The sequence below is a fragment of the Amborella trichopoda genome, chromosome 8, assembly GCF_054954075.1.
Source record: "Amborella trichopoda isolate Santa Cruz 75 chromosome 8, AtrichopodaSantaCruz75HAP2 v2.0, whole genome shotgun sequence".
Classification (NCBI taxonomy): Eukaryota; Viridiplantae; Streptophyta; class Magnoliopsida; order Amborellales; family Amborellaceae; genus Amborella; species Amborella trichopoda.
In genome coordinates, this window is record NC_142343.1 from 2,043,934 (window position 1) to 2,067,765 (window position 23,832).

The window sequence follows — 23,832 nt, forward strand, 5'->3', positions numbered from 1 at the left end:
TGCTATACCTAATTTTTTCCAAATATATTCATTTTGAATTTTATCCCTTATTGTCTTGTTACTCATCCATTTCAACATCCTCATATCTGTTACACACTTTCTATGGGTATATTGTTTTTGACCGCCTAACATTGCTCCATAGAGGGTCTCACAACTGTCCTATAGAATTTGCCTTTTAGCTTTATTAGTATTCGGCGATCATATAAAATTTCAGCTTTACATCTCCACTTCGCCTACCCAGCTCTAATTCTATGTGCGTCATCTCCCCCAATCTCTCTATTTTTCTAGATTATCGACCCAACATATTGAAAATGCGCTCTAACCAATTTTGGTACAGTCAAATCTAAGTATTTAGGAACTAAACATTCTTTTTCTTCAAAATACACGATAATACTGAAGTGTCTTTAAAATTTATATTGAGAAAAAATATTCTTAAGTAGATACTTTTACGTAGGAGTGAATATACAATGTGGTCATGCTATAGCACATTGTATGCTCTCAACTTTTTCAGGGTTCTAATAAATTGAAGTATTGAACTGAATATTGTCCCATTATCGCAATAAATATATTATGCTGGATCATAATAATATATTTGCTGCTATTTTTCCAAAACAACAAGATAAATCATTAAAAATTGGTCAAGAGTGATGTAATGTTTAAAAATGCATAATTGATAGATAATAAATCATACACTATGCATGAGCTTGGAAGTTGGAGGTTTTATATTTGGAAGAATCGCCAAAAATGTCCAAATTTTCATGGTTGTTTTCAAAAGCAAAACAAAAATAGTTAGCAAAAAAAATAGTTGGGCACAAATCTCAAAGGAAGGTATATTTTTTAAGGGGTGTGGTTTGTATAAGGCTGAGGCTCAAATCAATGAAAGGAAGGTGCCTCTTTAAATAGTGCCGAAATATGTTGTTTCAGTATCATAACTATTTGTGACGGCCAGAAAAATATTTTTATCTTGAGTTATAAAATTGAATTTTTTTATAAAAGGTGTAGATCGAGCAGATCTATGAACACTTGAAAATATTGAAAATTGACAGTCTTGATAGATAATAATACATTACAAGATGTACTATTTCCGATTATCAAAATTTAAATTTTCTCATGTCCATATATCTTGAGGTCTAGATAATTGAATAGAGGGTTTTTTTAGGATCGAAACAACCTCTTGTATTGAGTTTTTGAGATGTGCCTTAATTTGATCGTTTTAAGCCTCACCCTTGTATAAACTTTTTCTTTGTTTTAGTTTCATTTCATAAGAGTACATTCTTAAAAGGTAATTGTGATACTTATTGGGTTACACGGTCATTTTTTTCGTAGAATCACTTTTCAATAATAAGATTTTTTATCTTTGGTATTAGGAGGCCGTAATCACCTTAGGCGTCTGGATATGAAAAAATGTGGCTACAGGTGTACACTAAACCAGGCTTAAAGTACCTAAAAAAACATTTTGAAGTTTGTTAAACTCCACAACTTAACAAATTTAACATTCAACACTTAGAGGTGATTACGACATCTTTGTACCAAATACAAATGGTCTTATTGTATAATAAAATATCATTAAAATATTCAAATTAACTTCCAAATTTAATAAATAGCTAAAAATTTCACTCACCACGACAAGGTTTAATTTTTTAAGTTTCATTTTATAAGAGTAGCTCTGCACAAAATTTGATAAAAATTACCTATTCAGGGTAGGAAAGCATAAACAACTAGGGGCATTTTGATTATTTTGCCTACTTAAGTGGTACCTGAGGTTATTTGGTGTTACAAGGATCAGAGTGACCACTATATCTATGAGGGGTCTAGTCCAGTCAAAACCAACCTGATAGCCTTTTGAACTAATTGGATTTCCTCTTGAACTAATTGGATTTCGATTTTAGAAAGATAATAAAAATAAAAATAACACTTTAAAAATATGAAATACATTATCGAAAGAGTTGCCCAACTTTGTGTTTAGCTGGTCAAATATTGATTTTGGATCAAGGTTTGCCTTAGACCTGATTGGCAAAAGTCCCCCATGAATAGTCCAAGTGGCTAGACCTGCCAGTTCAGTTTGATGTTAATGACTATGCAAATAATACATAAATAACCAAAATAATCTTGATTGCTTAGAGTCAACAATATAGAACTAGAGGCATTTTTATGATTTGTAATTTGGAATTCTCAACTTGAACAATCAGGAATTTATTTACAATTTGGCTCGAGCCACTTAAGGAGGTTGAAGTACCAAAATGCCTTTAATTATTCAAGATTTTCAAAACCAAACAGGAATTATTTTAGAAAATTCATGAGAAACATTTCGTGGAGGTACTTGGAATGAAACAATCGGCATTGGCGTTGAAAATTGGTATCTTTCGATTTTGATAAATAATATGAGTTCTTTAAAGATATTTTCCATGCAGCATGAAACCCCTAATTAATATCTACATCTCCAAAGATACTTTCGGTAGGTCCAAAAGGACATGTTAAAAGTACTCAGAAAATATATGATGATTTATGACCTCACTAAAAGTATGACTTTTAATAAATAAAATTCGTATAGCCACTTCAATTAATTGAAAAAAAAGCTATGATAATAATGATGATCTCCAAAGACATTTCCATTCTACTAATTAATGGAAAAGTGTTTCATGAGTCAGGGACAAGAGCCCGTTTGACCTACAAACATCCAGACGTTATCTAAAGTGTATTGTCCATAAATAAGATATAGATTGTGCATAAACAATACTAAAAAAAAACTTATATTTTTAATTTTAAAATTTTATTTTTCTTTTCATATTCATGACCATTTTGGCTTAAATGATGAATATGAAAAACTAAAAAAACAAAAAAAAAGACATTATTCTTTAAAAATAAATTTTAGTGGGGGGCCATGTACATATGAGTCGAGCCGCTCATAGAAAGCCCATCCATAATTATTATCTACATTTTCTCCACTACTTTTGTTATGATGAGTCTAAATCAGGAGTCAAAGCACTTGGTCCCTTGTATCGTGTGCCAAACGGTGGGGGAGCCTTTGGACACCCAATGACTTCAAATATAACCAGTCAAAAACCTGAGGAAAATAATAATAAATAGCCCTCTTTTCTTTATTGAAACTTGAACACAATTAAATCTCTCTCTCTCTCTCTCTCTCTCTCTAAAACCAAGCATAAAATGGGGAGAGAGACCTCAAAGAGTGAGTCATTCCATGCTCTAAATTTGGGGATTTTTCTTTCTTTTCTTGCGGCTAGATTGGTTCCAACTAGTCTAAAGGGCAAGAGGCCAAGGTGAGTTACCCTGTGCTATTTTAAATATAAATGTTACAAAAATCATTAAAAAGTTTTGAAATTTGGAATTGCACCGGTTTAAATCAGTGAAGATTATTTGGGTTTTGTGAATCTTTGAAACTACTCAGTTAAGTCAAAAGCAGAAGGAAAAAAAAGAAAAGAATGTGTTTTTTTGTGACAAGAACTTGATGACACCAAAGGAGTGAATCTAGGAAGGATTGGATCCATATAATTAAGGAGCTTAAAGCAGTGGCTCACTTTTTATTTCTTATTTCAAATACAAAAAAGTGGAGAAGTTCTGAAAAGAAGAAAAAAAGTTGGGGATAGAGAGAGATATGTTGCATGCAGTTCCTTTTTTATTAACAATAGTTTTTTTTTTTTGGGTAGAATAATGTATGAGTTTTGCAAATCAGTCTATGACGATCCCACTCTTGTTTTATTTGTATCTTATCTACCTTGTAGTTATGTGGTTTTTTTTCCTAGTTAATTGCTATGCAGATTTATCGGATATTGTCTATAAGGAGATTATTTATTTTTGGTACAAAGACGCAAAGTTACTCTTTCCCATCATAGTTTAAATTGGGTGGTTGTAAGAGTATCACAAAGTAGACTCAAAGTTCAACAAAAACAAATTGGACCAAGCCAACTAATTTGAATAATTGTGGCCTCTTTATACCAAAGATAAACGGTTTTATAGTATATAATATCTTTTTTTAAGTAAATTTTTATGTTTATTTTCATTGTGATGAACTGATAATGCCCTCTCTCTCTTGTTCATACTTCGTGATGATACTCTCTTCCTATCCTTTCTCTCTCTCTTTTTCATTTCCATCTCTCTCTAATATGCATGCCTCATGGTGATGCTCTCTCTATTTTAGTAATGGGGAGAAAATGATAACCCCAATGGAAAGATGTTGATGATCCCCAAGAAAATATTTGTCTCAATGCATCTTAGGAAGAAATGAGCTTTTTTTTTCTCTTTAGGGATGAGTAAAGAGTTGATATTTTAATGTGAAACTCTATAATGTCTGAAATAATAAAATATTTGTCTTCTTTCATCATCATAATCTCTCTTTTATGTGTGATTTATTTAGAATTAGGCTGAGCAACAGGCTCGGCTGGTTTTGGTCTAGCCAGGTTGGTGGTCCATAATAGTTAGCAGGCCTTTCTACTGGATTTGCCAGTGCTACAAGGCCATGGCTAGGCCTACAGGCCTATTGCCAATTTCATTCAGAGTTTCTTTTTAGAGCTACTTGTGGTCGCCGGGTCAGTGTACTATAGTTTAGTATCGCAAAACCGTTATTATACTCTATCAATGGCCATATTCTCAATGAGACCAAATTTTTATATATTTTCTCAATACTTCCGGCGACCATATTCTCAGTGAGACCAAATTTTTATATATTTTCTCAGTACTTCCGAATATGTGAGACCAAATCTTTATATATTTTCTCAGTACTTTCAAATATGAACGCATAATTCATGAGGTATCGTACCTCTCTCTAAGATCCTCTTTGAAATTCTGCACAATAAAAGGGCTCGTATTTTCTCTCTCTCTCTCATCGTTTTCTCTGTCATCTCTCTTCTCACTCTACTTTTTCTCTCAGCTCAGCAGTAAATAACATCACCATCTGGAATTTCCAAGACTTCCGAGTGTTCAATTTCCATTATTACCCCTCTCCTTTCTCACTCTCTCTCTCTCTCCTCGATTTTCCATCTCTTTTCTCGCTACCTCTCTCTCCGTGGTTCATTCCACGAATCGACCGTGTAAACCAAGCCATGCCTGGGTAACCCGAAACCCGTCAGGTAACCAGTTTTGGTTAGACAAAAAATATATTAAAAAAAATAAAAATATATATATTTAATAAGATTTAAAAAACAGTTAAAAAAGTAGTGAAAATAGATTTTTAAAAATCAATTTGTGATCAAAGATATTTTTAAAATAATCTAAATGAAAAAATATAAAAATAAGTATTTATAACCAAAATACTTTTTATTTCTTTGCCAAAACGATAAACTATACTTTTTATTTTTTTGATTTCCAAATTGAACACCCAACTTGAAAATTCTCGGTGGCAAGCCGGAGTTACTTAGTATAGTTTGAGCATAGTTGCCCGATCAGTTGAAGACTGATCTGTTGTCATTGTTTCGCTTGTGTTTAAAAAAACCTAGGATTGGTGAGCCGGATCGGTTAGCTGTTTGACCGATTTTAACTATGGATCTACGCAGAATCAAACAGGCTTTCACACCTAAGAATCAATTCGAAAAAATAAATAATTTCTACCTTAAAAAAGATTTGACCTTTGAAAAAGATTATAAATTAAAACAAATAATAAAAATAAAAGAGAAGGGAGCTTAGAAATTCGATGCATCCAAAACTCGGAGTTCCCGACAAACTCGCCATTTTCTGCTCAATAATTTCCGATTCAGAATAAAAGTACGCTCCTATCCGAATACAAAATGAGTTTTTTCCATTATTTCTCTCTCTCTCTCTCATCGTTGCACATCGTTTTCTACTTTCCACTTTGAACATGGTTTTAATTCGACAGCTAAGTCTCGACGGTTTTTATTAGAGGAGATAGCTTCGAAGAAAACGGGTCTCCATATCAACCGTCCATTTACTTTCTTTTAACGCCTCCATCTACGTATAAAAAGCCACCATGCAAATCGGGCCGTCCACTTTGCCTGCGAAATCTACGCCGAAATTTTCGTATTACCATATTTTGAACGAAAGAAGCCCTCTCTCCCTCTTCTTTTTATTCTCTTTTGACTCCCGTGATTCTGGAGAGAGGGAGGTTTAGAGAGAGAGAAAGAACCACAGTTTTAGAGAGAGACGGATAGGTTTTTAGAGAGAGAGAGTTGTTCCTCGTTCTTAGACGGCCGGATTCTCTTTCTCTGGTATATTCATTTGCTGGAAAAAGTGGCTGGAATCTCTTGGTTGTACTTGTAAGTAATGGACTCTCTGCTTGGTTTTTGCCGGCAATATGGTTGGAATATTCAGTTTCTTGGTTCAGAGCTTAGTTTTCGCCGGAAAATTGGTCGGAATCTATTCTTTTATGATCGGACTTTGTTGTTTCATCTTTTGTTCAAGTTTCTGGTGGAAAAAAGATGGATTTCTATTTTTCTTGTAAGGTGTTTATCAAGAATTCAGCTTTGCGTATTTTCTAAAACAGAAGAAATTTGAATTCCTGAAACCCACCAAAAAAAACAACAGTAATGAGACTTTTATTTGTGCATCAGGAATTCATTTTGTGTGTGTTTTAATACCAGGAATTCATTTTTATCATTTTATGCGTCAGGAACCCATTACTGTGTGTTTCCATCAATAAGTTTTGTTTATTTGCCGTGGATTTTTTTTATTAGGTTTGAACTTTATGTTGGAAATTATCGGTATGAATAAATTTATTTTCTTTATTTTTTTGGATATTTAGTATTTGGAAGCGACTTGTTTTGGACATATGGCACGTTGTTCTTGCTGTTTTGTCATTTCAGTTTTTTCTGCAATTTATTTGGCTTGATTCTTTTTTTGATGGTTTGTTTTTCTATTTATTTATTTCTGTTCATATTAGTCTATGAGAATCTGTTAGATCGGTTGACTAAAATTCTCATTACACACTTAAAATTGGGATATTTTATTCTGTTTTATCTTTTTTTTTATAGGCATCAGTTGCTTTATTCCAGTATATTTTTTTTCTAAGTATTCTACTTTTCAAGCCTATAAATTACCAATTGCTTTCCCTTTCATCCCTAGATTATTTATCCATTTATTTATTCATTGATTTATTTATTTCATATTCTTTGGGTGTGTATTCCTTCCATGTCTCTATTTCATTTTCAGTCTTTTTTTTGTATTTCAATACAAAAACAATTATTATTTTTAAAATATTTATTGAGCTGTTCTTTCTGTTCTCTGAGAAACCTCATTTTGGGGGGATATTAAGCTTATTTTATTATTTTTTAGCCATGAAAAATCTTAACTTTCCCCATTTTCCTGCCTTTTTCTCATTTTACTTTCTTTTATGGTTGATATTTATCCTTCTTTTTTTTTGCGTCTCAGTTTCATTCACATTGGTCAACAGGGAAGGGCCCCATCTAATTTTGTCCTGATACTGACATAAATTTTGACCCGTTTTTTTTTCTTATTTTTTTCCCTTTCTTTTTTTTTTTTTGTCCTTTTTCCCTTTCACTACCCATGTTCTTCTTTGAGTATCCCAATGAAATTTGAGTATCTCACTGTTCTCAAAAATTTAATTGCTCTTCTATTCTATGTAGTTTAATTTAATTTTTCAATTTTTGGACAGTTCATTTGTTTCCTAATTCTGAAAGAGTAATCCTTTTTCTACATAATGCGCCTTTGTCTGGTTTTTTGAAGCATTTTTTTCATTACCATGTTAATTTTTACTTACTCTATAACAACTTCCAATATAGGTAAAAATTGTGGGTTGGCCATAAACTGATGGGCCTTCCCTGTCCCTACTTCAGGACTTTATGTATCTGAATTTGCTTTCTATTTATTCAGTCATTCCAAATGACTCAATCATAATTTGGCAGAATAAGTATATCATAGCAGGAAAAACGTGGTAGTAGAATCGATCCCCAAAACAGGTAAAACTCGAAGGATTTGTGAATTGGTTTTAATTTCATGTATGTGGAACATAATTGCTTGTTCTCAGCACTCATAGAACGTTCAGATATATTTGTCGAGACCTTTTGTTCATGGATTTCCCTCTTTTTTTTTTGTTCGGAATCTGTTATCTATCATTTGGATGACTAGTTCATCACAAGATTCTGGGAATTCATGGATCTGGTGCTCTTGTTATGCATCTTTTCGTAGTCTTTTGGGTAATTAAGCATCGATATGCAGCACCTAAACATAGTGTTCTGCTGCTCTCTGCCTTTTCATGTTTGGTTTTGTTGTTTGCTGTTATGGAACTCTTTGCATTTCATATGTAAGTCTATAAACATTTGTTTCTATTATTCGTGACTGCATAGCTGGGATTGGAACCCAGGATCAAACTTTCTATTATCTGTATGTATGTATATATATTTTTGCTCTTTTCTGGATTGATAAGCTAGGATTCAAAACAAACATATATTATAAAACATTAATTCGTAGACATGCATTTCTTCCAATATTTTCCTTAAGCATGTTTAAACGCCGCATTTTACGAGCTTTCTCATAAAAGTTGCTCATTTTAGGCACGAGTGGTATGTCTTCCTTGGCATGGTGTGCATTGATATCTTACGTTGAAGTGTTTTAGTTTCAATTTTTGAGGATTAACTATGAAAACATATGGATTCTAGAATTGAAGGTGAACCAGAGAAGGTGGCCAAGAGGTCTTGAATTCAACTTCACAGCAACCATGAGTGATCCTGCTATCTACACCCAAGATGGAACTGTGGATCATACTGGGAAACCTGCAATCAAGGACAAAACGGGAAATTGGAAGGCCTGCCCATTCATTCTTGGTACGATTTACTAGCTAAAACATGGAGACTTTCATAGGCAATTAGGCATTTCTGATTATTAAATTCTTATTTCCTTTTTTTTTTTCGTATGCAAGATTACCTTGTCTAAAATAGGAGAATATTCATATGTAATTTGTCATTTCTTTGTCCTTTCTTATTTGAAATTTTAAGAATTTAAAACAATGGACATTTATCAAAAAGAATCTGGAAATATTCCTAGACAGTCAGTCGTATATATGAGTCTTTGTTTCTGAAATATGGAATTGGTCTAGTAAAATTAGGCTCGAGGCATTAAAATTTTTGTTCCTTCTCAGGCAATGAATGCTGCGAAAGACTGGCTTATTATGGAATGGGTACCAATTTGGTGAATTATATGAAGTATCGTCTTAATCAACCAAGTGCTACAGCTGCCAATAGTGTCACAAACTGGTCTGGAACATGTTACATCTTGCCATTAGTTGGAGCATTTGTGGCCGATGCTTACTGGGGCAGATACAAGGTCATCGCGGTCTTCTCTGCTATATATGTTGTTGTAAGTATCATCAATTGATTTCCTCAGATACATATACATATGTATGTAATATATGTATGCATGCATGCATGTAATTTTTATGCATGCTGCAAGTCGACCTATTTTTTTCGAACTTTGGTGGCTCCTGTTGGACATGTTAATTTGTCAAAAGAGTTATCAGGTAGAAATTTCCCAAAAATTGTAAAGACAAACCCATATCAATACTGTTTATATGTCAAACGAAGACAAATATAAAATGGAAACACAAAAACATGCAACTTAAAACCCATTTAAATGCTTGGGCTACTGTGTGCATCTATAAATATGAAGGAACTATACAACATATTTATGCTTTTTGTCATGATATATCATCATATCCATTGAAATTCTTATTTGGTTTCTCAATGGGCGGCAGGGGATGACCTTACTGACTCTATCAGCATCTGTTGGAGGGTTGAGTCCTACTTGCCACTCTGGACAATGCCATGTAACCTCTGGACAAGTCGCAGTGTTCTTCGTGTCTCTCTACCTCATCGCCTTAGGAACTGGAGGTATCAAACCATGTGTCTCTTCTTTTGGGGCTGACCAATTCGATGAGGCTGATGAGTATGAGAAGAAGAAGAAGAGTTCTTTCTTCAATTGGTTCTATTTCTCTATCAATATTGGGGCTCTCATTGCTTCCTCTCTCTTGGTTTGGATCCAAGAGAATGTAGGTTGGGGTTGGGGTTTTGGGATACCGGCTGTGGCCATGGCAATCGCCATTTTCTCTTTCTTGGCAGGGACTCGGTTGTATAGGAACCAGAAGCCTGGAGGGAGCCCCATAACTCGTATTGCCCAAGTTTTTGTTGCTTCAATAAGGAAGTCTAGTGTCACGGTGCCTTCTGATAAATCTCTACTTTATGAGACAGCTGAGCAGGAGTCAGTCATTCAAGGGAGCCGGAAACTTGACCACACCAATGAGTTCATGTAAGTCTCACTATATCTTTTTAAGTTTATTTAATTGCCTATTTGAGTATTCTCTTGATTCATCAATAATTAGCTATTAGAGAGAGAAGAGTCTTCCATATTTAGATATATACTACTCATAGAGTCTAGATTATGTATTTTTATTGTTTGATCCATGACTAAACATCCACTAGTGCACTGCATAAATGCATTTCTACTGAAAGATCCATGTCTGTGGTTACTTTGAGTTTTGTTCCTTTGATAACTGGAGATAAATCACTGCAAGAAAGCTGTGACCGTTTTGGGGATGAATCATATCCCCTCTCTATCTCTCTCTCTCTCCCCCCCCCCCTAACCAAAAAAAACAAAAGCCTCCCATGTAGAACAACAAAAGGATCAAAGAAACTCCAACTTCACTGGCCCAAATCTCAACAATTTTGCCCCTTTGATTGCAGATTCTTTGACAAAGCAGCTGTTGAGACCGAGGCCGATAAATTCAAGGGCATCCCAAATCCATGGAAGCTCTGCACTGTAACCCAAGTTGAGGAATGGAAAGCCATAATCCGAATCCTCCCTATTTGGGCAAGTGGCATCATCTTTGCAACAGTTTACAGTCAAATGAACACCATGTTTGTTCTTCAAGGAGACACAATGGACCCTCATATGGGCTCATTCAAGATCCCAGCTGCCTCTCTCTCTCTCTTCGACACACTCAGCGTTATATTCTGGGTTCCAGTCTATGACCGCCTTATCGTGCCTATGGCCCGGCGTTTTACAGGCCATGACCGAGGCTTCACTCAACTCCAGCGCATGGGCATCGGCCTTGTTATATCAGTTCTCGCCATGGGCTTGGCTGCTATAGTAGAGATCAAGAGGCTTGAGCAAGTTCGTATCCATAACTACTATGAACTTGACACCATACCCATGAGTATATTTTGGCAAGTGCCTCAATATTTTGTTGTTGGGGCAGCTGAGGTTTTCACTTTTATTGGGCAGCTTGAATTCTTCTATGATCAGGCCCCCGATGCAATGAGGAGTATGTGTAGTGCTCTCTCTCTCACTACAGTTGCTCTTGGCAACTACTTGAGCACTTTACTCGTGACTGTTGTGACCCATGTCACAACTAAGGGTGGAAAGCCTGGATGGATTCCTGATAACTTGAATTATGGCCATGTTGACTACTTCTTTTGGCTCTTGGCCATTCTTAGTGTGATCAACTTCGTGGTTTATCTTGGGATCGCAAACTGGTACACATACAAGAGGCCAACTGGGAACTTCAAATAAGTTGTTGATATGAAGGTGTTTTAAAAAGAGAGAGAGGGGATGCATTGTTTGGTTTTGCAGTTTCTTTTAGTTTGTGTATATACATTGGGGGTTATGGGGGCATTTGGCTGGGTGGGAAATGATCTAGATCTTTGTTTTTCATGTGAAAGATGGTTTCAGACAGCAGTTATAGAAAGGTTTTACTATTTATCCCTCTCTCTAACTTTAACCAGAGTAGTGTTATTTTAAAATTGATTTGAAAGTGGTTTATTCGTATTCTAAACAAATTCAAACTGTGAAGATCATTTATTATCGGGAGTTTGATCAACACAAGATTGTTTGGTTCGATTTTTCTGTTTATCAGTGAGATTGTGCAATTTTCAACTTTTCACTTAAGTTTCTTGCCTAAAATTCACTGGGTTTAAGCAATTGTTTGGTACTTCAAAGCCAGTGAAGTTTAGGCAATTTTGTCTGGCTGTTTGATTGCCTTTGCATATCTCTAAGATGGTGCATTCTATGTACACGGTACACAAACACGCATATTTCTAATCATTTTTTTCTTGCGTCTGTAGCTCCCTAGAGTTGCAGAACAAAGCCATTATAAAGAGAAGGGCTAGATGTTACTGTTTATCTCTTTTGTGTTAGCTCTCATAGTGTTTTTGAGAAAACACCTAAGAGAGACTCTTGAATACCTCTCTTCCATGTAGCTCCCTAATGTTCATCACAAAAGTAGGGGTGCAAGGGCTGACCCGACACAGGTCCAGGTTTGGACACAATTGGATCCCGTGCAAGTCCAAGTCCATCCCTTACATTGTTGGTTCGGGTTAGGTCTCGGCGTGACCTGATCTAAATATACATAATATGCATACAGTTATACATTATTTGTCTATGTTAAAGTCATATACTATTTTTCATTTAAATTTGGGCCAAACCCAACATGGGGCTCGGGTCCAATGACCTAGACCTAACATAGAACCAGGTAGGTTTGGGTCTACCCGGACCCATTTACACCCTTGCAGAAAAGTGATATTCTAGATAAATTGAGGATCCACCAAAAAAGAAAATGTCATTGGTTAAATCGGAAATTTGTAGTGCTGTTTGCCCTTACATGTGTGAGTGAATTTGTAGTGTTGTTTTGCTGTGAGTGAGGGAAGATGAGAGAGAGAGAGAGCAACTCGGTTGTCTTTATATCTGAATTATATTGTTTTTTTTTTCTTCCATGAGAGAGAGACTTTGGAAGAGAGAGAGTTTGGAAAACTAATAATCAAAACAATTTCGAACAAATATAGAACAGATTGTAAATGACTTACATAAATAAGGGTGTGGTTTCTATTGAGGTTGCAAGCTGCAACCTTAAACAATCCAATTACAACGTAACCCCAAATTTTATCATAACATGTAAAATTTGATATAAAAATTCTTAGGATCGTTTTAGAATCTATTTTTACATTTAATTATAAAATTTAAAATTTAAAAATAGTTAAATCAAATAAATCTATAAACATACGGAAATCTTGAAAATAGACAGTTTAGATAATATATTGCAAGATGTATTATTTTTAGGACTCAATATCCCTTTTTTTTTTATATATATACATATTTATAAATCTCAATGTCGAGACAATCAATTGAAGAGTTTTTCAATATTAAAACAACCTTTTATGGATTTTTAAGATGCGTATTAATTCTACATTTTTAAATTGGAACCTTATATAAACTTTTTCCCCGTAAATTAATAATAATAATAATAATAATATATTTTCAAATTTATATATCAAAAAATGATACAATTTCATAAATCTATAAACACTTGAAAATAAACGGAATAAATAATGTGTAATAATATACACTATTTTTAGAATTTAAACTTTTATTTGTTTTCACAACCATAATGATCAACGTCGAGATAATCAAATTTGCATTTCCAACACAAACTATAATTTTCGATGAGTTTTGAAGTGAAGCTTTACTTTACTTTTTTTTTCCTATAAAGCCTAACTCTTATTTTAACCAACTTTCTCCCCCCAAAAAAAGTATATATATGACCTCATTAATAGGGATAATTTCACACCTCAAATGATTTTTTAAAGGGTTGCATCCTCGAATTATATTTTCCCTATTTTTTAAAAGAAAAGCCCCCATCCACTACAGTATGTAAAAGCAAAAAGCAACCAGCACTTTTTTGTTCACTTCGAGAGTGAGAGAGAGATTAAAAGTTCTAAAATTTTAGAGAGAGAGATACTTGTACAACAATCGCATGGAAAAAATTTAGAGAGAGAGAGAATCACATGTTGTAAAATGGGGTAGTAATAATATGAGGGATTAATTTGTCCAAAGAAGATATTTTCTTTTCCGTGGCATGTCTTTCGCAAACAAGGATTTCTACACATTGGGGACCGAGATTTATTTCCCAAAATCCAAATAAGTTGCCCTCGTGGGTAGAGATGTAATCCTTCCCGACCACTGGGGGCATATATGTAATCCTCCCCAAAACATTATCCTCCCTCACATGGACAATTTTTTAGTGTCTTAAAAAAACAGTGACCAGATAACCAAAATCCTTGGTGGCTCTCTAGAGAGAGAGAGAGTACACATTCAAGCCCATCTTCATCCACTTCTGTTGATCAAAACACAGAGAGAGAGAGAGAGAGAGAGAGAGAGAGCACTTCTGTTAACCAAACCAACAGTGTCTCAACTCTCAGTCAAGAGATGAACAGAGTCAATGCCATTATCAACTCCTCTCCTTGAACCAATGAGAGAGAAAGAGAGATAGATTGTCTGCCTCTGTGTGTGTTAGAGAGAGAGAAAGAGAGAGAGATGACCACAGTGAAGCCCATACTCAGCTCCTTCCCCTACACAAATCCATCATCTCCCCCCAGACATTCCAGAATATCAAACCAAAGGAAAAGAACTCGTGTGCTCGTTGCCTGCAGCTCCAATGACACAGGCTCGTCGCCCCAAAACCCAGAAGGAGACGAGAAAACGCAGGATTTGCTTGCAAAGATTGCACATCTTCAAGCTCAGAAAGTGAGACTCACTGATTATCTTGATGAGAGGTCGGCTTATCTCACGCAATTTGCAGAGGAAGCCAATACTGAATTTGATGCCATTGCTGAAGATACACTCAAGGGACTTGACCAAGCAGAAGAAAGGGTTGGTTTCTGGTTCAGATAGCTGGGAAACTGGTAGTTTTGGTCCCGGAAGGATATGGGTTTTGTCAATTGAGCTGTAATATCAACTAGTACGTTGTAGTGCCAATGGAGTTGGGAGGAACTCACTGATCCTGAAGTTATGCAAGCACAACATAGAGAGAGAGAGAGAGAGAGAGAGAGAGAGAGTCCAAATGAATGAGAAAGAGAGAGAGATTCCAAATTTTACAAATTTCTGACAAAAGCTGGACATCGGACTAGCAATTAGCATCTATGCCTTTTGTTACACCCTCAGGTTTTAGCAAAAGAAGTATAGTTCAGTTTTTCAAATCCAACACCGAGCCAACGGTTCACAGAGATACATATATTCAAAACAATTATTGAAATTTTCTTTTATCAAAAAGCTTTATTTCTCTAAGATCGAGTTTAGCTGAAGTTTAGTCGGCAAATTCAAACTCAAAAAGTTCAGATTACTTACTGAGTTTCTCTCAAACTGCCATGGCCAGATAATGCAGAACTTGAGGGCCTTTGAAGAATCAATGGGCTCAAACAAGGCAGAGATAGAGAGGAGTGAGAGAGAATTGGCTGACTTTGAAGAACAGATGGAGAAGGATCGAAATGACGGCCTCTTCTTCAAGAGCCTGGGAAAAGCTGCACCTGAGAGACAGGAATTTCAGAGAGCTAAAGCTAAAGAGGAAGTGCAGAAACTCAAAGAAGTTACGAGTAAAAGCACACAAATGGGTATCAGAAAAAACATCTATTTATTACTTCTTGGTTTGCTCACTCTTTCCGTTGTGGATTATGTAAGCTCCTTTCCCAAATTGGATTGGAGAAAAGCTTCTTTCCTTGGGGCCGTGCTCTTGGCCTTACTCGCTCAGTTCTTGTATGAACAGACGATGTCATCTGAACCTATAAAGCCAGAAGAGATTGAAGAAGAAACAGAGAGAGAAGATTAGGGAAGCCAAAATGAGAGTTGAGAATATTAGAATGTAAGATATCGATGCTAATATAAATTATGTTATATACACTATGAGATTTTGAAGGTTCTCCCCAAAATCGGGTAAGATACAATTAAGTCCCAAGTATATTATCCTAAGAAGGTTTGATACTCCAAGCCAGACCGAACAAATGAGAGTATCATATTAAGGAACCAAAGAAGTGAGGAAAAAGAAGAGAGTAAGATACTAAAGAAGCTAATAAGAAAGAGAAATATGATAAGAATACAGTAAGATGTTCTAGAAGTGAAGACGAGAGAGATACAGGACCGAATGTTAGATATTTCAAGCAGATGTAAATAATTTTAACGGAATATTATATATAATCTGGAAATAGAAAGTTTTCCAAAATTTGGCATGATAAATAAACCCCAAGTGTGATCTTGTTCTTGGGGCTTGATACATCAAGCCTGTAGTTTGCTTTTGCATCAGATGGGGTCTTGACAATCTATCTATCATTGCCAAAGTATGTGATTCAGATGCTGTTTCCAACGTCGTAAACGACTTTTTGACTAGGTGCTTTAACATATTTTCTATATATTATTGCAGCCTTCAGGCTTTACAATATTCCAATGTGAAGGCATACCTTAATCCGATGTGGAGTATGTGATATGGTGCTCCAAAAGTCGTTTGCTCCCTAGGCAACCCCAGCCCGCCTGGTATTGGTGGTCTTTTTAGAAATCAGGAAGGCACAATCCTCACTTCATATTCCAAACCTATTGGTCACTTCTATTCCCACTCTGCTGAGGCCCTTGCTCTCCTTGAAGACCTTAAGACTCTTCGAGTGCAATTGGTCTTAAACCCTGATGATCGAAGGCGACTCAAAAAATGTAATATGCTGGGCATTTGGCTCTGCTACATATCCCTTGTCTCTAGCACACATGTTTGGATCTCCTTGTCCCTTGGAGACGTGTGGCGTGAATGTAACTCTCATGCAGACTCCCTCACTGCACAAGGTGCTACTAGTCAGGTGACAGTAATTTTCTGTAGCCCCAACTCTTTCCTGTTGCGAGTGGAGTGCCCCCTCTTCTTTCCACTTCTACCCCTTAGGATTTTTGTACAGTGCTCCCTTGAGGGGAGCCTATTTTTTGTTGCATATAGCTCCCAAACTTTCAGGCTGCAATTTTGTACTTTTACATTTCTTTAATACAAAGTTAACATTCTAACAAAAAACCGTTAATCTTGACAGTCAATTGCCAGGAAATAATGGTAGAAGACCACTTTGAAGTACCATATGATACCCTATTGGATTCGGGTATACTTTCCAGTAATTTGTTCCTGAACAATTTAAAAGAAACAAATAAATAACATTAGAAAATAAGAAAAGGAAAAATCAGGGCCTCCCACTCAAAAAGGAAAATGTTCTCCTTGGCCCTTCTTATGCATCGTCCAATAAGTGACAAATTTGTTAGTTTCTCAAGAAAAATATAAATATATTGTTGTTTTCAAACATATCTTCTTCTTCTTTTTTGAGAATGTTAACATTGTATTATTGAAAACTACGCGTGTTACAAGCAGTGCTCCCAGAAAAGGGAGTTATTACAAGTAAAAAGGGTCCCTACCCAGGACCTGAGCAAAACATATAAAAGTTATTCAATGACATGACTAGTTTATTCTCAGTACCATGATATTCTAAGTAGATCCAAGAACATCCATACTGATTGGGTGAACTTGCAGCGGATTGGCAAATGACTGATTGTTTCTTAATCCCGTCAACAAATTCTACATACCTGATTGTTTTTCAGATAGTTGGGGTTGCGAGGCCGATGAACTTCGCTCTACCTACCTAGGACAACCCCTTTGTGTAGGTAAACCAAAGAAGCTTTGGTCAAACATCTTGGACAAAGTTGACCACAAATTCGCTGGATGGAAAGGGAGGTTCCTTTCACCAGCAGGCAGACTTACTCTTATCAAATCCACTTTAGCAAACATCCCCATTTACCAGATGTCCCTTTTCAGCATGCCTATAGCCGTAGCACAAAGAATCGAGAAGCTCATTCGTAGATTCTTTTGGGCTGGGGACGCTTGTAATCACAAATTCCATCTCTTGGCCTGGGATAAGCTTTGTTTACCAAAGAGGCTGGGTGGTCTGGGGATCAGAACCTAAGGCAACAAAATATTGCCCTTCTCGGTAAGTGGTGATGGAGACAGTTGACCCTACGGGTCATCTGTGGGTAGACATACTTAGGTTTAAATACCACATCCCATATACCCCTTGGCTACCAGAGCTTAAATCTTATCCCAGGGCAGGCATCCGGGATCTGGAAGTCTATCACTAAATCTTACCACGTTCTCCAGAGGGATCGAATTCCAAGCTAAAGGGGGGAACAAGATTCGATTCTAGTCGGATCCTTGGATAGGTCATCAGCCTCTTAAAGACCAGTATCCGGAACTCTTCTGCTTGGCACATCACCAAAATGCTTTCATAGTAGAAGAGTTGAATCTTGCGGACAGTTCAATGTCCTGGAATCCTTTTTTCAGAAGAGACCTTTAGGACCTTGAGTTCTCATCGTTCTTAAAATTAGCCCATACCTTGGCTTCTTATTTCTTTCTACACCACGGTGAGACAAAATCATCTGGGCACCTGCTGCCTCAGGGGTCTTTTCAGTATCCTCTCTCTACTCTTTCATATCCCAACCACCTAACTTTCCTTTAAACCCCACCTCTTTTGTCAACCAAGCTTGGACCTCCCTGGCGCCTCCAAGACTGAAACTTTTCATGTGGGTTGCACTTCATTCTAAAGTTCTTACTGTTGACCATCTGCAGCGAAGAGGGTTCTCCCTCCCAAACAGACGTTCTTTGTGCCTCAACGAGGAGGAGGCAAATTCCCACTTGTTCCTCTCCTGCCTGTTTGCATTCGAAGTGGGGGAAGATCCTTTCTCTCTTCAGCATGCAGTGGGTTCTACCCAAATAGGTACCCTCAGTACTCAGAGCCTTCGAACCATATCCCTGGCCCAAGGCTGGGATCTTTCTATGGAAAACTATGATCGCGGCAACTGTCTGGGCTCTTTGGATAGAACGAAACAACAGAATCTTTCGGGGGGAACTAGAAACACCATCTCTTGTTTTCTCTAAAATCAAGGCTCGGGTAGTCTTCGGGGCCACAAATCACAAACTTTCCCAAGGTGTCTCAGCTACAGCCTTCCACCAAAACTGGAATACTCTTCTGCACTATTCCACGAGGAAAATTCCTAGAGCTTCACACTGGCAACCTCCACCCCAGTGCCATCTTAAGCTCAACTTCGATGGATGCTCTTTAGGCACATCAGGAATAGGAGCTGTTCTAAGAACCACGCCGGATCCACGGTAGCTTCGACCACCAAGTTAGTAGGCCATTTGGACTCAATGGAGGCAGAAGCTACCTCGCTGTTAGAGGGAATTAGATTGATTCAACCCTTCTCAAACTCGCCTTTTATCATAGAAGGCGACTCAAAGAACATCATTGCTTGGGCCAAACATCCCTTCTCTATCCCTTCGGTCTTAAACTATATCTTTGATGAAATCTTACACCTATGCAGGGGACTGACCGTCCAATGGAGAGGGAGGTAAACCATGTCGCAGATGCCATGGCGAAAGCAGCAGCCCGCGGTGAAGATATTTGACACCTCTCCAAGTGGGGTTCCAGTTCTGTAATAGCCATTCTAGAGGCTTCTCTCTTATCCTGCATATTGTACCCGCACTGTTTTTAGCTCCTACTAGCTTTTTCTAGCTATCCGTAGTGGATAGCACTTCTCTCTCTCCCCCCTGTAACTCTGCTATCCGACTGTGGATAGCCCCTCTCCCTCTCTCCTCCTTGTACTCTTCTCTATTATATATAACAGTCAACATTCTCAACAAAATTCTACATATACATAGGGAAACAAGGCCTAATATTTTCTCAAGAGTTGCATAGCTGAATCATGAGACCAAGTTCTACCTTCTAGTAACAGTCAACCAACTTTGAGGCAGAGGCTCAAATGACTCTGAATTCTGAACCAGCTCATGCAACTTTGGTGATCAATAAGGATTATGCATGTCAATGAAGAATTGATCAAATTCGTCAATGATATTTCAGACTGTAGTTACTCAACTAGAATTGTCAGCACTAGTCAGGGAAGATGTCAATTGGCGGACGTAGTGAAGCTCCATGTTATAACTTACGCTTGGATGTGGTTGCCCAGTCATTGTTTGATCTGGTCATTTTAACGCTCATGCATTGAAAAGGTGGCACAGCTCTCTGTTTTTATTTTTATCTTTTTCGTTTTGTATATATAATTGTTTTTGTTTTTTTTAATCTGAAGTATATATATTTGTTTATAGAAAAAGTTTATATAAGCGCAAGGCTTTCAACAATCAAAGTAGGGCACAACTCAAAATTTTCAATAGAAAAGGTTGTTTCGATGCCCAAATATCCTCAATTAATCATCTCGACCTCAACATGCATGGAAGTGAGAAAAAATGGATTTCAAGTTTTAGAAATAGTGCATCTTGTAATGCATTTTTGGACCATTAATTTTCAAGTTTTCATAGATCTGCTTGATCTACACTATTTTTGAAGCTTTAATTTTTATAATTAGAGATGAAAATATATTTTAAAGCTATCACAAAGATTTCCATTAGTGAAACCACATTTCTCGACATTATTTGAAGGTGCGCTTTACTTTGATTGTTTAGGGCCTCAGCTTTATACAAACTGCACCCTTTGCTTATTGCCTTCTAGTATATATATTTGTCGTTAAAAAGGAACGGCTCTGTACAAACTGCACCCACTGTTTATTGCCTTTTAGTATATATATTTGTTGGAAAAAAAAGAGGCCGATCTAGATTGACTATGCTGTCAATGATAGAACCAAATAAGTGAAAGAAATGGTTATTCCTTTAGACAGAGAAGCATAAAAATCTACACTACATCGTTCACATTTAACTATAGGGGTTAGAAAAATAGAAAAACAATGTCATTATTCTAGTTCGAGCAGAACCAACATTATAGTCATCCACAAATACATGTTTATTGTAGTTACAACCAAGAGAAAGGCATCCTAATAAGTTATCTTTATAAGGACATAATGCATCACAAAAATAAAGAATGCAGCCCATCCAAATACTACCCCACAAGGAGAATAAAACATGCTACCCACAAGGAGAATAAAACATTCTATTCAGAATATCATAGCAATGGTACATGAACGCTAGAAAATTTATTCATACCTGCTATCCTTTTGCATGGATAGCAATCAAACTTTGGAGACCTCAAACAAACCTCTGTTCACATAGCTAAGCCTCTAAAGGTACCTGGGAAAGGAAACAAAAAAAGTAGCTAGCATCGCACCCGATGATTCTATACATAAAAATCCAAAACCATCTACACAGATAGCTTACTCAAGTGGGAATTTAACAACTTACAAGCACAAATGGTTCACTTAGAATTTCCATCCTTCTTTCTATCCAGCCTTGACAGCTGTGGCATAAATTTCTCAGCTTATGTAACTCAATGACCATGGTTGCTTCTCCAAGGCAGTCCAAGAGTCACATTCTTCCTTCTCCACGAGCATATGATAAGAGAGATCACTAGTAAACCTCTCGGTGAAAGAAAAAAACACATATGTGCATTCAAAGGGGCTTAATTACTGCCCTGACAAGTATATTCCAAGTAATTGAAGAGGGTACAATCCCCTTCCTCAAGGCATCTTCAAGGGCATCCATGGCCTCAGGCATCTTGTTCCAGGTGCAAAGACCATTGATAGCAGCATTATAAGAGATAATATCAGGCAAAAGCCCATCTTCTAATATCTCATTCCAAATCTTGGTAGCCTTTTCAAAGTCACCCACTTTGTAAAACCCATCCATCAGAGTGTTATAGGTTACTAGGTTGGGCTTACAGCTCTTTTGCCTCATCTGAACAAGAACCTGCAACGTCTCTTCTAATTTCCCGGCATTGCAGAGCCCATGTATCAAAATATTGTGCATCATAACATCGGGCTTGCAAACCCGATTCAATGACACTTGTTTCCACAATTTTAGAGCTTCTTTAACCTTTCCAGTGCCAAAAAGCCCATCCATTAATGAACTATAGGTGACCATGTCAGGTTTCCAACCTTTTCCTATCATCTCTTTAAGAAATTCAGATGCCTCACTGAATTTTCCAGCTTTACAGAACCCATTTATCAGCGTGTTGTATGTGACAATAGTAGGAGGACAGCCACTATTAACCATCTCCTTATATATCCTATTCGCATCTCCAAGCCTCAAGGACCGGCAAAAACCATTGATCAAAGAATTGTAAGTGTGACAATTTGGAGAACAACCATTTTGAGCCATCTTGTACAAAATATGGGTTGCTTCTTCTAGTCTCCCTTCACCACATAAACTACTTACCATGGAAGAATAGGCAAACACATCAAGAACTTTGGTTTCTCTCGCTTCCATCTCTTCTAATAACCGCACAGCTTTATTTACATACCCAATCTGGCATAATCCATGGATCAAAACCCCACAAGTGGTTGAATCAGGCTGGCAATTATTCATGGAAAGTTTTTCCCAAACTTCCATTGCTTCATCCACTCTATTATTCTTAATTAGGCATCCTATCAATATGTTATAAGTAGATATATTAGGAAGGCATCCATTCTTAACCATGGAGGCCTTAATCTCTAAAGCCCCATCAACCATTCCCAATTTACCATAGCCATTGATGAGGCAATTGTAAGTAACAATATCGGGCAAAAGCTTATTCTCAACCATGGCTGAATAAACCTTAGCAGCACCATGCACATCACCTTGCTCAGAGAGCCCATGAATCAAGGTACTGTAAGTGAAAGTATCAGGCCTACATTTGTCCTTAACCATTAAACGCCAGACCTCGACTCCTTCGCTGAACTTCCCAGCCTTAAACAAGCCATTGAGCATCGAATTATATGTAACAACATTGGGAGAGCATCCTCTCTCACCCAACATATCACCCCATAACTCCATAGCCTTGTTAAAGTTTCCATTCTTGAACAACCCATCAATCAAAACGTTATAACAAACAACATCGGGCCTGCAATTTCTCTCCACCATCTCATAAAATACCGCCAAACCCTCTGAACCATCACCATTTTTACAGTACCCATTAATCACAGCGCTGTAACTATACCCATCAGGTTCAAGCCCTTTGCTGTGCATCTCCTCCAATAAAGTTTTGGCCTTATCGAAAAGCTTCCTCTTGCACAACCCATTAATCAAAATATTAAAAGTCTGCAAATTTGACTGGATTCCCATTGTTTGATAGTAATTATAGAAAGACTCCACTCTTTCCCAATTCCCAGTCTGAACAAAAGCATTAAGCAAAGTGTTAAAAGATCGAACACCTGGTCTGCAACAAAAAATCTCATTCATCCTCAAGAAGACATCCATGGCAAGGTCAGGCATTCGAGCTTTTCCATAAACTTTCAAGACTGATAATGGCAAATCTTCTGAGCACCTGCATCTTTCGTGCTTTATAAGATCAAGGATACGAGGAAGAGGAGAGAGAAAACCCGAGTGCCCAAGTATCTCAATAATTTTCTTGAATATTGCAGGTGTATGTTTATAATTTGGCTCTCGAGTAGCAGATTCAAATATGGAAAGAGCAGAAGAAGGGGTTTTCTCAGCTTTTAGAAGCTTTAGCACATGGACAGGCGTGAGAGGCCTCATTCCTTGCTGGTAAGCCATTAAAATCAAAATGGGTTGCCCGAAAAATATTCCTAAAACCCTTCCCGGTGAACATAATCTGTTTTCCGACAAAAAAAAGCAGTTTCCGGCATCAATGGCAAAATTTTCTGGTACCTTGGAACGCAGGAGCAAAGTCGTCCTTTTCTGGCGAATGGGTACTCCAAACTTCCGCTGTTAAGTGGCTTTCCGGTGAATACGACAATTTTCCGGCGAAATTCTGGAGCTTTTCCCGTGGATTTGGCGGCTACTGATTTGCCATTAGGGCATTAACGTAGTGCCTAATCATTCTTCCATTCTAAATGGGTTGGCCGGATTCGTATTGATGAATAGCTTCCCGGTACGAATAAAAGGTTTCCCGAGAAACAACAATTTCCCGGCGAGAGATGGAGGTTTCCCGGCGGAGACAGATCCCCAGTTTTTATTCAACAAAGGAGAAGAGAACGGGCCAAAGATGAGGAGAAATATCAACATTCTAGAAAAGAAACATTAAGGGTGAAAGGTTTGTATAAGTTTGCAACCTTATAATGAATTGCTACGGATGTTTTAATGTT

The 23,832-nt window shown here is 37.0% G+C and overlaps 3 protein-coding genes across 12 annotated transcripts; 2 read left to right on the forward strand and 1 right to left on the reverse strand.

The window, feature by feature from the left end:
* The first annotated feature begins 3,078 nt into the window (after window positions 1-3,078).
* Window positions 3,079-11,674, forward strand: LOC18437845 (protein NRT1/ PTR FAMILY 8.1). 5 transcript variants are annotated; one of them, XM_011626422.3, is made up of 6 exons: window positions 6,061-6,224; window positions 7,830-7,883; window positions 8,583-8,747; window positions 9,062-9,279; window positions 9,674-10,224; window positions 10,659-11,674. In XM_011626422.3, the coding sequence occupies exons 3-6, from the start codon at window positions 8,642-8,644 to the stop codon at window positions 11,485-11,487; spliced, it is 1,704 nt and encodes a 567-aa protein (XP_011624724.1). In that variant the 5' UTR covers window positions 6,061-6,224; window positions 7,830-7,883; window positions 8,583-8,641; the 3' UTR covers window positions 11,488-11,674. The 5 variants fall into 5 exon arrangements, with proteins under 5 accessions (XP_011624725.1, XP_011624724.1, XP_006848107.1 ...); XM_011626423.3 differs by lacking the exons at window positions 6,061-6,224; window positions 7,830-7,883 and adding an exon at window positions 3,079-3,278; XM_006848044.3 differs by lacking the exon at window positions 7,830-7,883.
* A 2,081-nt stretch (window positions 11,675-13,755) lies between these two features.
* On the reverse strand, window positions 13,756-23,832 carry LOC18437842 (Pentatricopeptide repeat (PPR) superfamily protein). Of its 4 annotated transcripts, none has more exons than XM_088873299.1 (6): window positions 20,993-23,832; window positions 20,798-20,881; window positions 16,197-16,888; window positions 15,400-15,524; window positions 15,094-15,272; window positions 13,756-14,749 (listed from the first exon to the last, which is right to left on the reverse strand). In XM_088873299.1, exon 1 carries the CDS (start codon window positions 23,279-23,281, stop codon window positions 21,200-21,202), a length of 2,082 nt encoding a protein of 693 aa, XP_088729425.1. In that variant the 5' UTR covers window positions 23,282-23,832; the 3' UTR covers window positions 13,756-14,749; window positions 15,094-15,272; window positions 15,400-15,524; window positions 16,197-16,888; window positions 20,798-20,881; window positions 20,993-21,199. The 4 variants fall into 4 exon arrangements, with proteins under 4 accessions (XP_088729425.1, XP_088729423.1, XP_020524958.2 ...); XM_088873297.1 differs by having other exon boundaries at window positions 15,384-15,524; XM_020669299.2 differs by lacking the exon at window positions 16,197-16,888.
* Window positions 13,843-19,449, forward strand: LOC18437843 (8-amino-7-oxononanoate synthase). 3 transcript variants are annotated; one of them, XM_020669300.2, is made up of 3 exons: window positions 14,284-14,619; window positions 15,122-15,356; window positions 19,129-19,449. In XM_020669300.2, exons 1-3 carry the CDS (start codon window positions 14,284-14,286, stop codon window positions 19,134-19,136), a joined length of 579 nt encoding a protein of 192 aa, XP_020524959.2. In that variant the 3' UTR covers window positions 19,137-19,449. The 3 variants fall into 3 exon arrangements, with proteins under 3 accessions (XP_006848105.2, XP_020524959.2, XP_020524960.1); XM_020669301.2 differs by lacking the exon at window positions 19,129-19,449 and adding an exon at window positions 16,160-16,733; XM_006848042.4 differs by lacking the exon at window positions 19,129-19,449 and having other exon boundaries at window positions 13,843-14,619; window positions 15,122-15,671.

Bases quoted from the DNA above. Each gene is read 5' to 3' on its own strand.
- LOC18437842 (XM_020669299.2), bottom strand. From the start codon at position 23,281: ATGGCTTACCAGCAAGGAATGAGGCCTCTCACGCCTGTCCATGTGCTA.
- LOC18437845 (XM_088873293.1), top strand. From the start codon at position 8,045: ATGACTAGTTCATCACAAGATTCTGGGAATTCATGGATCTGGTGCTCT. The intron at 8,121-8,582 runs GTAATTAAGCAT...TATGGATTCTAG, and splicing joins ATCTTTTCGTAGTCTTTTGG to AATTGAAGGTGAACCAGAGA. The intron at 8,748-9,061 runs GTACGATTTACT...GTTCCTTCTCAG, and splicing joins GGCCTGCCCATTCATTCTTG to GCAATGAATGCTGCGAAAGA.
- LOC18437843 (XM_006848042.4), top strand. From the start codon at position 14,284: ATGACCACAGTGAAGCCCATACTCAGCTCCTTCCCCTACACAAATCCA. The intron at 14,620-15,121 runs GTTGGTTTCTGG...TGCCATGGCCAG, and splicing joins TTGACCAAGCAGAAGAAAGG to ATAATGCAGAACTTGAGGGC.